Source organism: Bombina bombina, chromosome 3, assembly GCF_027579735.1.
Source record: "Bombina bombina isolate aBomBom1 chromosome 3, aBomBom1.pri, whole genome shotgun sequence".
Taxonomy (NCBI): Eukaryota; Metazoa; Chordata; class Amphibia; order Anura; family Bombinatoridae; genus Bombina; species Bombina bombina.
In genome coordinates, this window is record NC_069501.1 from 264,032,680 (window position 1) to 264,045,443 (window position 12,764).

The following is a 12,764-nucleotide window of genomic DNA, read 5'->3' on the forward strand; positions in this document are numbered from 1 at the left end:
GAAGGCTGATTATAACTCAAAGTTTGCTGCACTTCTTTCCTGATTCCTTTTTGGACCGTTACTTCTTATCATATTCCTACGCTTCCGGAACTCTATCACTCACAGCTGAAGCCGCACTCACACATGCTGCTACCGGACGCCGCTCTCTAATATTCTCCGGTTTATTAATTACTCTGCTGCTAATACCGCTCTCCACGCTTCACCATCGTTTCTGGGGAAATCTGGTCTTATCACCACGCTGGTATTGGTATCGTATTGTATACAAAGTTTAAGGTTTACAAATATAACGCTAAGTGTCATTACTTACCTGAGCTGTATTTTCACTGAATTAACCTCCTCCTTGCTGCTCAATATTGCGTGTGTGTTGGATCATTGTATATATATTTTAGAGTGTTTGTGTGAGTGCGTGAAACTAAAGGAAAGTTACTTGAACATTACTTTACTAAGATTTGAACTTTATCAACTCATTTCATATCCTGAATATAAAGGAATTTTTCTCATTTTTTCTTTTGATCATAAACGAATCATTGTTTATATATTAGAAACTTAATAAGTTTCTCACATAAGAATTACTATTATCATTCATAGAGGTATAGTCCATACTTTTCATTTCAATTACTAAAAGTAAATGCTCACCTTGTGCATGCGAGTATATTAAGTTATATATACTTGCTGTTTACAAGAATAGAGCTACATTTCCTTTATTTTATTTTTCTCTAAAGTTTGTGAGACAAATTTATCACACATATCACAATTGCTGTCTCAAAAAGTCAGTGTAATGCTGTGGGAAGGGGTTCTATTTCGGGGTTCAGTAGTATTATGTGCCTGCTCGTAATGTAGTGTCTCTGCTGTCTGTTATAGTATCAGTGTGTTGTGCCCTGTTCAATACTGAGCTGGTCTTGTAATGTATGGCGGAGGGTTTGGGGCAGTGTCCAGTTTTTAATTTAATGCTGATCGCAGGACTACTAGTCAGCAGCCTAAGTCAGGGCGTGGAAGTCTAGATGTCTCTGCCTTCCTGGGGTTAATACTAAAAAGGGAGGCGTATGTGTGTGCCGAGCAGCGACCTGTAAAGCAAAACGGTGGTTACAGCAGTGAAATCCCAGCATCTTCCCCACAGGATAATTGAGCATTCAAAAGGCAAATATTATTATAAACAGTTACAGTGCTAAAATTATTTACATAGTAGTGGCCATACGGCCAATGTCCTGTATAAATTCTGAAGCAGTCCAATTATATCGGGCCAAACACAAGTAGGTCACTGTAATATTATCACAAAAAACATGTCCTATCAGGCTTGGGAGCCGAATGTAGTATACATATACATTTATACATATACTTAGCTGCATGATGTGAAGGTCAGGTTCAGCATATGTAGACTGTAGGATGTAGTAAAAATCATGCCCCATTCAGCATACAAGTGGTGTGTCTTTGTGAAAAGGTGAGCAAAAACCTAGAGTGGCCTTCTCTGAGTTAAATTCCCGACTTCCATGTGATCAGCACCTCCTTGGACAGGTTCCGCTGCTGGGCCTAATGGTCTAATCTGCGTTCCCAGAGCTTGGTTAAAAGCTGGTAGGTCGGAGGGTATCCGATATGTAGCGGTGGTTTCGTCTTTGGTTGCTATCAGACAGGTTGGGAAACCCCATCTATAAGGGATTGCTTGATCTTTGAGCGCTGATGTGAGGAAGCGCAGCTCCCTCCTTTTTTGCAAAGTTGCCGGGCATAAGTCTGTGTAGATCTGTATTTCCACTCCTTCATATGATAAGGGTTGTCTGTTTCTAGCATGCCTGAGTATATCTTCCCTATCTCTGTATGAGAGAAGCTTAACAATAATATCCCTGGGTGGGGCCCTGGCTGGAGGCTTAGGTCTTAAAGCTCTGTGGGCTCTTTCAATGTGTAGATCTTCAGCTTCTGGGTTGTTATTGATGTATTTAAAGAGTCTTTGTGTATACTGGTTTATTTCTGCTGGGGTCACAGTCTCAGGAACTCCTCTTATCCTCAAATTGTTCCGTCGACTCCTGTTCTCTAAATCCTCAATCCTCTCAGTTAGGTTCAGAACAGCTATTTCTTGTGACCCTATACAGTTGGAATTATGCTGTAAGTCAGAGCGTAGTGCCTCTTGTGATTCCTCAACTAGTGTAACTCTGTGGTCTACATTAGCAATGTCTTTTTTGAGCTCACCAAACATGTTCCTCATCTCCATTATGGCATCCTTTATGTCATTCTTAGACGACAAGTGTCTTATATCATCTTTGGTGACATAATCAAACTGCATGTGCTCTATGCTGTGAGAAGAGGCTGCTTCAGGCTGCCCCATAGAACCCAGTGGGTCTTTCTGGGAGCTCTGAGTTGAATCTGTTGGTATCAGGTAATTATCCATATTTGAGGAGTGCAGATTTTTATGCGGCTTATTGCCCCTCTTAGTGGACATTGCTGTGATTAACACTTCTTACAACTAGTGTATTCTGGTTTGTGATGGGCCCGTAGTCTGATAGAGATGTATGCAGTGGTATCAGTGTGGCAGTCTATTTTAAGTAGCCCAACATCACAGTGCAAAAGAAAAATAAAGGCTTTTGTGTGACTTACGTGCTGTTATCTGTTAGTCAAGCTTCTAATAAGGTATGCGCATGCCAGTATCGATTTAGCCCCAGGCCTTTCGTGTGCCCCAAAAACAGCAATGTCTAATGTGGTCACCTGCCCACGTGCGCTGCGTGATTAGGAATGTAACTCACCGTTCACCTCACCAGCCTCTCTACGCTGTAACTCTGCCGCCGGTGCCGTTATTTTCTCCGGCAGGGAAGTGACCGGTCACAGGAGGCAGTTCAGGCCCCACCACAACATTCAGCTCCGTAAATCGCCGCAGGACAGAGCCGGGTATAAACCCCCGGTTGAAGTGTTTGCTTGAGTCTGTGAGTATGCTTCCTGCTGTAGTCCGGACCTTCAGCTGTGCATTCTGCGGGTATTTATGTTGTCCCCGTTGGCAGGCCGCCAGAATAGAGTTTAGCAGGGCGCGGGAAGGGGTAATCTGCGGTCGCCGACCGCCCTTACTGCAGGCCTCCCCTCACGCTTTGTCTTTTGTGTTCCTGCAGCGGCTTAGTTTTGTTCCCGGTTTGGGACGTGTAGGCTTTCCAAGTATAGCAGGGTTGTTTTTGGTGTTTGCCAGGCTGCTAGTCGTGCTTAAGCATGTGCTGAGAGCATTCAGGTATCAGAGCACTTTCAGTGTGCGGCCATCAGCGTTCATGGCCAAGCTCCGCCCCCCAGTAATGAAACTTTTTAAGTGTCAATTTACTATTTACTCCGTGGGTTCATGAATGCAGAGAAAGCTAGCTATTAGTAGCTAACATACATTAGCGCTGAGAGTTTATGATTAGACATCACAAGCTGATCTAAGAAGTGCACAGACACATCCAGTCTGTTAGTTACTAAGACCTGCAATAAGCACTGCGCTCGCAAACCCACCACAGCTGACAAGGGGAGGCAGCATATCGGCACAAGGTCTTCAACTCCAGCCTCACCTTGTAAGTATATCCCGAGCAAGTTTCTCACCAAGAACGCTTCCACTGCAAAAATGCTGGCGGCTCTAAATGAAGCAATGGTTTAAATGAGCACTGCCTGTGAAGAGTGACCTTAATCAGCCCACGTGCCTTGTCTTCTCTGTAAAAGCCTGCACTTTATCGCTAACTGTACTGTGTGCTGGCTTTTAGAGAGAGAATAGGGCCAAGACCATAATACGCCCCTGGTTACTGCTAATGAAAAGAATTATGATATGAAAACATACAAACTCACATATCCCCATTCACTCCAATTTTTATAAAATAAACAAACAGTCGTGTCAGCTACACAATTAAAAACACTTAAACCGTAACTTTAGAAATCAAGATATTTAAATGTTCTGTGAAGGTAACAAATAGCAATAATATAGATGCTGCAGCACAATGTTAAGTCAATATAAACTTTGGCTCCTACAATCCAGGAGCTATCTTTAATTTTAATATTACAATAACAGTCTTCTGCAGATTCCTAATTAGATGCCACAGACGAAAAGATAACTTAAATCATCTTAGGTACGGTAAGCAAATTAAGAAAAAGGAGAGGAAAAGCTTCTCCTGTGGACCTCTTACGTGCGTTTCACGATAAAGCTTCCTCTGAGGGGTTATTGTGACACGCACGTCAGGGCATCTAATTAGGCATCTAGTATAGGAACCTAGTTTAGCATCTATATTATTGGTATTTGTTACCTTCACAGAACATGTTAATATCATCATGATTTATAGGGTTACAGTTTAAACACTAGGGTTCAGAACTCCATTGTTTATTTGTATGCCTATTTACAATTATTTATTAATTAATATTTCTTATTAAACTGGATTCAAAGAATTGGATAAACAGAATACAAATTTCTACTTTATCAGCAATGAAAAGCCAAAATGCTTAACTAGTAAGACTGTAGTAAAGTCAAATTTGTATGTTTTTCTTAGCCGGCATTTATCATAAAAACATTTTAGTCCAATAAATTATACAAATCAATGAAGTTAATGTTAATATTGCAAAATAATGGGCTGGTGTACTCATTTTCCCCTCTTGGTCTGGTTTCGGTCGATTGCTTCTTTAGCTTTTGTATTTCTCCACTCACAGATCTCCACAAAGCTACATGTTCTACATTTCCAAGCTTCTTCAATATCAACTCCTTGCAATTCCCTGCCGCCTTTCCAGTATGACAATAAAAAATGTAATCTGTCCATAACATTTTGCTCCTCAAAATTTAGCATTTCACATCCTAATAGACTACTGTCCTCTTGATAGCAATACTCAAGTTTCAAGCAATCAATCATGGGGAGCTCAGAAAATCGTAAGTTTAAACAAATCAACTCTAAGATGTCACCAAAGGTAGAAACAGTTAATCCTACTTTGCGGGAATGGTCTGCCACCTGTGGACCTAATTTTTGGTCTAACCGCAAGTGCAAGTGTTGGACAAATATTTCTGGCTGTAGAAGTCCCATCACCATACCGTCAAAGAGAATCTTGTACACAGATACCTGAAAAGAAAAGCAAAATCTATAGGAAACCAGCACACTCCAATATATTTGCAGTAACTAAAAATATTAACTATGGAGTTTATGTATATTGAGCCTTTGTTTCAATGAGAGAATTATCTTTAATTTTGATTTTATAAAATCTAATTTCAGTTTGAATAGAAGCTTCAAAGCTTTTTTTAAATATTACACACAAAAACAAAACAAAATGCTTACCTGATAAATTTCTTTCTTTCCGGATATAGAGAGTCCATAACGTCATTCAATTACTAATGGGAATTTCACTCCTGGCCAGCAGGAGGCTGCAAAGAGCACCACAGCAAAGCTGTTAAGTGTCACTCCCCTACCCATAATCCCCAGTCATTTTAACGAAGAAAAATGGAAAAGGAATAACACAAAGGTGTAGAGGTGCCTGAGGTTTAGTAAAAAATAACTGTCTTAATAAAGAGTGGAGTCATAAATTCTCCATATCCAGAAAGAAAGAAATTTATCAGGTAAGCATAAATTTGGTTTTCTTTCCTAAGATATGGAGAGTCCACAACGTCATTCAGTTACTAGTGGGAACCAATACCCAAGCTAGAGGACACAGAATGAACAGGGAGGGAGAACAAGACAGGCAGACCTAAACAGAAGGCACCACCGCTTGAAGAACCTTTCTCCCAAAAGAGGCCTTAGCCGAGGCAAAAGTAATACATTTGGAAAAAGTATGCAGAGTGGACCAAGTTGCAGCCTTGCAAATCTGTTCCACAGAAGCTTCATTTTTGAATGCCCAAGAAGAGGAGACAGCCCTAGTGGAATGAGCTGAAATTCTCAAAGGAGGCTGCTGTCCAGCAGTCTCATAAGCAAAACGAATCATACTTCTCAACCAGAGGGAAAGAGAAGTAGCCTTCTGACCCTTACGCTTTCCTGAGAAACAAACAAACAGGGAAGAAGACTGGCGAAAATCCTTATTTGCCTGTAGGTAGAATTTTAGAGCATGCACAACATCCAAGTTGTGCAACAGACTTTCTTTATGAGAAGAAGGATTGGGACAGAGAGAAGGAACAACAATTTCCTGATTAATATTTCTATCCAAAACCACTTCAGGAAGAAACCCAAATTTAGTACAAAGAAACGCCGTATACACATGAAAGATAAGGTAATGCGAATCACACTGCAAAGCCGAGAGTTCACAAAACTCTCCAAGCAGAAAAGATAGCAATAAGAAACAAAACCTTCCAAGAAAGCAACTTAATATCTATGGAATGCATTGGCTCAAACGGAGCCTGCTGCAAAAGTTTAAGAACAAAATTAAGGCTCCAAGGAGGAGCAACAGGATTAAATATAGGCCTGATTCTGACCAGGGCCTGACAAAACGAATGAACATCTGGCACAACCGCCAGACGCTTGTGTAACAAAATAGATAATGCAGAAATCTGGCCTTTCAGAGAACTGACTGACAACCCTTTCTCTAGACCTTCCTGGAGAAAAGAAAAAATCTAGGAATCCTGACCCTACTCCAAGAAAAGCCCTTAGATTCACACCAATAAAAGGTATTTACGCCATACCGTATGGTAAATTTTTCGAGTAACAGGCTTGTGAGCCTGGATATGGTCTCAATGACCGATTTAGAAAATCCACGCTTAGACAGAGCTAAGCGTTCAATCTCCAAGCAGTCAGCTTCAGAGAAACAAGATTTGGATGGAGGAATGGACCCCGAGTTAGAAGGTCCTTCCTCAGAGGCAACCTCCAAGGCGGCCGAGATGACATCATCACTAGGTCCGCATATCAAATCCTGCGAGGTCATGCAGGAGCTAATAGAATTACTGATGCTCTCTCTTGTTTGATACAAGCAATTACTCGTGGAAGGAGCGTAAATGGAGGTAACAGGTATGCTAGACCAAAATCCTAAGGAGCCACCAGGGCATCTATCATAATGGCCTGAGGATCTCTTGACCTTGAACCGTACCTTGGAAGCTTGGCATTCTGCCGAGATGCCATCAGATCTCACTCCAGCACCCCCCATTTAAGGGGTTAACCTGGAGAACACCTCCGGATGGAGAGCCGACTGCCCAGGATGAAATGTCTGTCTGCTCAGGAAATCCACTTCCCAGTTGTCCACTCCAGGAATGTGAATGGCAGATAAACAATTGTGAGCTTCCGCCCACTGAATAATCTGTGCCACCTCCTTCATGGCTAAGGAACTCCAAGTTCCTCCCTGGTGGTTGATGTAAGCCACTGAGGTGATGCTGTCCGACTGAAACCTGATAAACCGGGCTAAGGACAATTGAGGTCAAGCCATCAGAGCATTGTAAATCACTCTCAATTATAAGATGTTTATGGGGAGAGCAGACTCCTCCCGAGTCCATAGTCCCCGTGCCTTTGAGTCCCAGACTGCTCCCCAGCCTAGCAGGCTGGCGTCCATGGTCACAATCACCCAGGAAGGTCTCGGGAAGCATGTGCCCTGAGACAGAGGGTCCTGAGAAAGCCACCACGGGAGAGAGTCTCTTGTCGACTGGTCTTGATCTATCCACCGAGACAGATCCGAATGGTCTCCGTTCCATTAAATGGAATCGAGCAAAGGGAATGCTGTCCATGGAAGCGACCATCAGATCAATTACCTCCATACATTGAGCCACTGATGGTCGAAAAGAAGACTTAAGAGAGCAGCAAGAGGAGAGAGCTTTGGATTTTCTGACCTCCATCAGAAAATTTTCATAGATAGGGAATCTATTGTGGTCCCTAAGAAAACCACCCTTGTAGCTGGGACAAGGGAACTCTTTTCCAGATTCACTTTCCAACCATGGGAACATAGAAAATACAAGATCTCTGTATGAGAGTTTGCTTGTTGAAAATATGGCGCCTTAACCAATAAGTCGTCCAGGTATGGAACCACTGCAATTCCCAGAAACCCGATCACTGCAAAGAGAGCCCCCCCAAACCTTTAAGAAAATTCTGGGAGCTGATGCAAGTCCAAACGGAAGAGCCGCAAACTGAAAGTGTTTGTCTAGAAAGGCGTATCTCAGGTATTTGTGATGATCCCTGTGGATGGGAGCATGAAGATACGCGTACTTCAGGTCTATGGTCGTTATGAACTGACCCCTCTTGGACCAAAGGAAGAATGTGTTGAGGCACTTTAAGTCTAACATGGGTCAAAAAGTTCCCTCTTTTTTGGGAGCCACAAACAGATTTGAATAGAATCCTAGACCCTGTTCCCTTACTGGAACTGGAACAATTACTCCCAGGGCGGAAAGGTCCTGAACACAGTTCAAGAATGCCTCTCTTTTTAACTGGTCTGCAGATCTTGAGAGGTGGAATCTGCCCCTGGGAGGTAAAGCTTTGAATTCTATTTTGTAACCCTGAGATACTATGTCCACAGCCCAAGGATCTGGGACATCTCGTCTCCACCCTTGACCAAACAGGGGAAGTCTGCCCCCTACTTGATCCGATCCCGGACCGGGGGCCGACCATTCATGCTGACTTAAACTCAGCTGAGGGTTTATTTGATTGCTTCCCCTTATTCCAAGACTGAATGGGCTTCCAAGAAGACTTGGACTACTCCTGCTTGGAAGAGGGAGATGAAGACTTTTGACCTTTGAAGTTACGAAAGGAACAAAAATGAATTTGACGTCCTTTGAGTCGGTTATTCTTGTCTTGCGGTAGAAAAGACCCTTTTCCACCTGTAATATCAGAAATTATTTCTGCCAGACCAGGTCCGAACAAGTTCTTACCCTTGTAAGAAAGCGCCAGAAGCTTGGACTTAGAGGTAACATCAGTTGACCAAGACTTTAGCCACAATGCCCTATGGGCTAGGACAGAGAAGCCAGACATCTTGGCTTCCAGTCTAATAACTTGCATGTTAGCATCAGAAATATTTATTTATAAAATATTTTACCAGGAAGGATACATTGAGATTTCTCTCGTTTTCAAGTATGTCCTGGAATAAAGGAATTTGCTAGTTTGAGAGCCTTAATCCTATCTTGGATATCCTCCAACGGAGTCTCTGCTAAAATTGATTCAGACAAGGTGTCGCACCAATAAGATGCCGCACTTGCTACTGTGGCAATACAAACTGCAGGTTGCCATTGAAGACCTTGATGAACATACATCTTCTTCAAATAAGCTTCCAGCTTTTTGTCCATGGGATCCTTAAGGGAGCAGCTATTCTCTATAGGGATTGTAGTTCTCTTAGCCAGAGTAGAAATAGCCCCTTCTACTTTATGCACCGTGCACCAAGAATCTTTAATGGAGTCAGCAACAGAAAACATATTTTTAAATACAGAAGACGGGGAGAAAGGAATCCCTGGCTTCTCCCATTACTGTGAAATAATCTCCGTCACACGGTCTGGGACTATAAAAACTTCCACAGAGGAAGGAACATCATATTATTTATTAAGTTGACTAGACTTCTTAGGATTGACAACGACAGAAGTATTGGAGTAGCCCAAAGTAGCCAATACCTCCTTTAACAGTACACGAAGGTGTTCAAGCTTAAATCTGAAGTTTACTTCTTTAGTATCAGATGAAGAAATAATACTGTCCGAATCTGAAATTTCACCCTCAGAGGCTACTGATGTATTCTCTTCATCAGGGCAACCTGCGTAGCAGTAGGTGGAACAGAAACCTTACTATCTGAATGTCTGATTTTCCTCTTGCGTTTTCCCAGCATAGGAAAAGCAGATAATGCTGCAGAAGTTACCTGTGCAGCAAAATCTGCAGGCAAATAAACTCCTACAGGAGGCTGAGAGGAACTGTAGGGCACTGTATGTGACGCCATTGAGGCTTGGGACGTTTGAGGAAAAAGCTGTGGCATTGCCTGAACAGCATCATCCTGAGAGACATTGGGCTCAGAGGGCAACAATTTATCTTTAAATTGAAGTGTTCTAGCTAAGCATGCAGCACAGAATTGCATAGGCAAAACAATTTGTGCCTCAAGGCATAACAAGCATTTGTCAAAAGACACAGAGTCATAACATAAGCCACACGCATACTAATAAAGTAATACAACAAAATTAGCCCAAAGAGGAAAAACATCCTAATAAAGGGAAGATTAACCCCTAGTCTCAACATACATAATGTGCCTTCTCACTGTCAAAGAAAATCCTGTATAAAGGGACAGTCTAGGCCAAAATAAACTTTCAGGATTCAGATAGAGCATGTAATTTTAAACAATTTTCCAATTTACTTTTATCACCAATTTTGCTTTGTTCTCTTGGTATTCTTAGTTGAAAGCTTAACCTAGGAGGTTCATATGCTAATTTCTTAGACCTTGAAGGCCACCTCTTTTCAGAATGCATTTTAACAGTTTTTCACCACTAGAGGGTGTTAGTTCACTTATTTCATATAGATAACACTGTGCTGAAGTTATCTGGGAGCAGGCACTGATTGGCTAAACTGCAAGTCTGTCAAAAGAACTGAAATAAAGGGGCAGTTTGCAGAGGCTTAGATACAAGATAATCACAGAGGTTAAAAAGTATATTATTATAACTGTGTTGGTTATGCAAAACTGGGGAATGGGTAATAAAGGGATTATCTATCTTTTAAAACAATAAAAATTCTGGTGTAGACTGTCCCTTTAAAAAATGTCCCTATCTACTGCATATGACATATTCTTCTAAAGTGCAAGTCTCCAAGACCTAGAAGGCAAAAGCACTTACCCGCAGTCTAGCTGTCCGGCAGGAAGACAGCTCACAAGGCGTGAAAGGACACATTCTCCTTACAGAGACCTGTAGAAAAAGAAAGAACAGAGTAACCAACTCTGGATTTCTGTACCATGGGCAGCAATGTGTTAGGAAACAAAGCAAGGACTACCTCACAACTTCCTAACTGCTTACAAGCCACCACTACTCTACTGAAGAGATTGACGTGGACTCAGCTAAACCCAAATCCTTGCTTGTAGGGAAAAGTACCTGAAGAAGGAATTCATTTCTTTAGACACCAAACTTCACCTCCCCCATTGACAGAGGCAAAGAGAATGACTCGGGATTATGGGTAGGGGAGTGACACTTAACAGCTTTGCTGTGGTACTCTTTGCCTCCTCCTGCTGGCCAGGAGTGATATTACCACTAGTTATTGAATGACGTTGTGGACTCTCCATATCTTAGGAAAGAATTTTTTTATTTTTTTTTACCGCTTGACCTTTTTGCAACCATTCATTTTGTTTACCATATGTTTTTTATTACATATTTGTGAAATTAATTACTATTATATATATATATATATATATATATATATATATATATATACACACACACTTTATGGCCAAAAGTATATGGGCACCTGACCATCACCCCTATATGAACTTGGACATTCCATTCAAAACCTCCTGCATTAATAGGTCAGTAATTATGTGTTAATGTATGTGTTTGTGCGTGCAATGCTGCCTACTTTTTAAATGTAGTTTTATAAAATAAAAAAAACATAATTTATGCTTACCTGATAAATTTATTTCTCTTGTAGTGTGTTCAGTCCAGGGGTCATCCATTACTTATGGGATATATTCTCCTTCCCAACAGGAAGTTGCAAGAGGATCACCCAAGCAGAGCTGCTATATAGCTCCTCCCCTCACATGTCATATCCAGTCATTCGACCGAAACAAGACGAGAAAGGAGAAACTATAAGGTGCAGTGGTGACTGGAGTTATAATTTTAAAATTTAGAACCTGCCTTAAAAAGACAGGGCGGGCCGTGGACTGAACACACTACAAGAGAAATAAATTTATCAGGTAAGCATAAATTATGTTTTCTCTTGTTAAGTGTGTTCAGTCCACGGGTCATCCATTACTTATGGGATACCTATACCAAAGCTAAGTACACGGATGATGGGAGGGACAAGGCATGAACATTAAACAGAAGGAACCACTGCCTGTAGAACCTTTCTCCCAAAACCAGCCTCCGAAGAAGCGAAAGTGTCAAATTTGGAAAATTTGGAAAAAGTATGAAGTGAAGACCAAGTTGCAGCTTTGCAAATCTGTTCAACAGAGGCCTCATTCTTAAAGGCCCAGGTGGAAGCCACAGCTCTAGTGGAATGAGCTGTAATTCTTTCAGGAGGCTGCTGTCCAGCAGTCTCATAGGCTAAACGTATAATGCTACGAAGCCAAAAAGAGAGAGAGGTAGCCGAAGCCTTTTGACCTCTCCTCTGTCCAGAGTAAACGACAAACAGAGAAGAAGTTTGTCTAAAATCTTTAGTTGCCTGTAAGTAGAACTTCAGAGCACGAACCACGTCTAGATTATGCAAAAGACGTTCCTTCTTTGAAGAAGGATTAGGACATAATGACGGAACAACAATCTCTTGATTGATATTCCTGTTAGAAATAACCTTAGGTAAAAACCCAGGTTTAGTACGCAGTACTACCTTGTCTGAATGAAAGATCAGATAAGGAGAATCACAATGTAAGGCAGATAACTCAGAGACTCTTCGAGCCGAGGAAATAGCCATCAAAAACAAAACTTTCCAAGATAAAAGCTTAATATCAATGGAATGAAGGGGTTCAAACGGAACACCCTGAAGAACTTTAAGAACCAAGTTTAAGCTCCACGGAGGAGCAACAGCTTTAAACACAGGCTTAATTCTAGCCAAAGCCTGACAAAAGGCCTGGACGTCTGGATTCTCTGCCAGACGTTTGTGTAAAAGAATAGACAGAGCTGAAATCTGTCCCTTTAGCGAACTAACCTTTTTCTAAACCCTCTTGTAGAAAAGCCAATATCCTAGGAATCCTAACCTTACTCCATGAGTAACTCTTGGATTCGCACCAAT

At 41.6% G+C, this 12,764-nt stretch overlaps 1 protein-coding gene across 1 annotated transcript in view; it reads right to left on the reverse strand.

Annotated features, from left to right (window-relative positions):
* Positions 1–3,786: 3,786 nt before the first annotated feature.
* Positions 3,787–12,764, reverse strand: part of EXO5 (exonuclease 5) — a 70,565-nt gene continuing 61,587 nt past the window's right edge. The window contains exon 6 of the mRNA XM_053706292.1: positions 3,787–5,033. Within this exon, the coding sequence (XP_053562267.1) occupies positions 4,566–5,033 (468 nt within the window). The 3' untranslated portion in view covers positions 3,787–4,565. The remainder of the gene's footprint in view (positions 5,034–12,764) is intronic.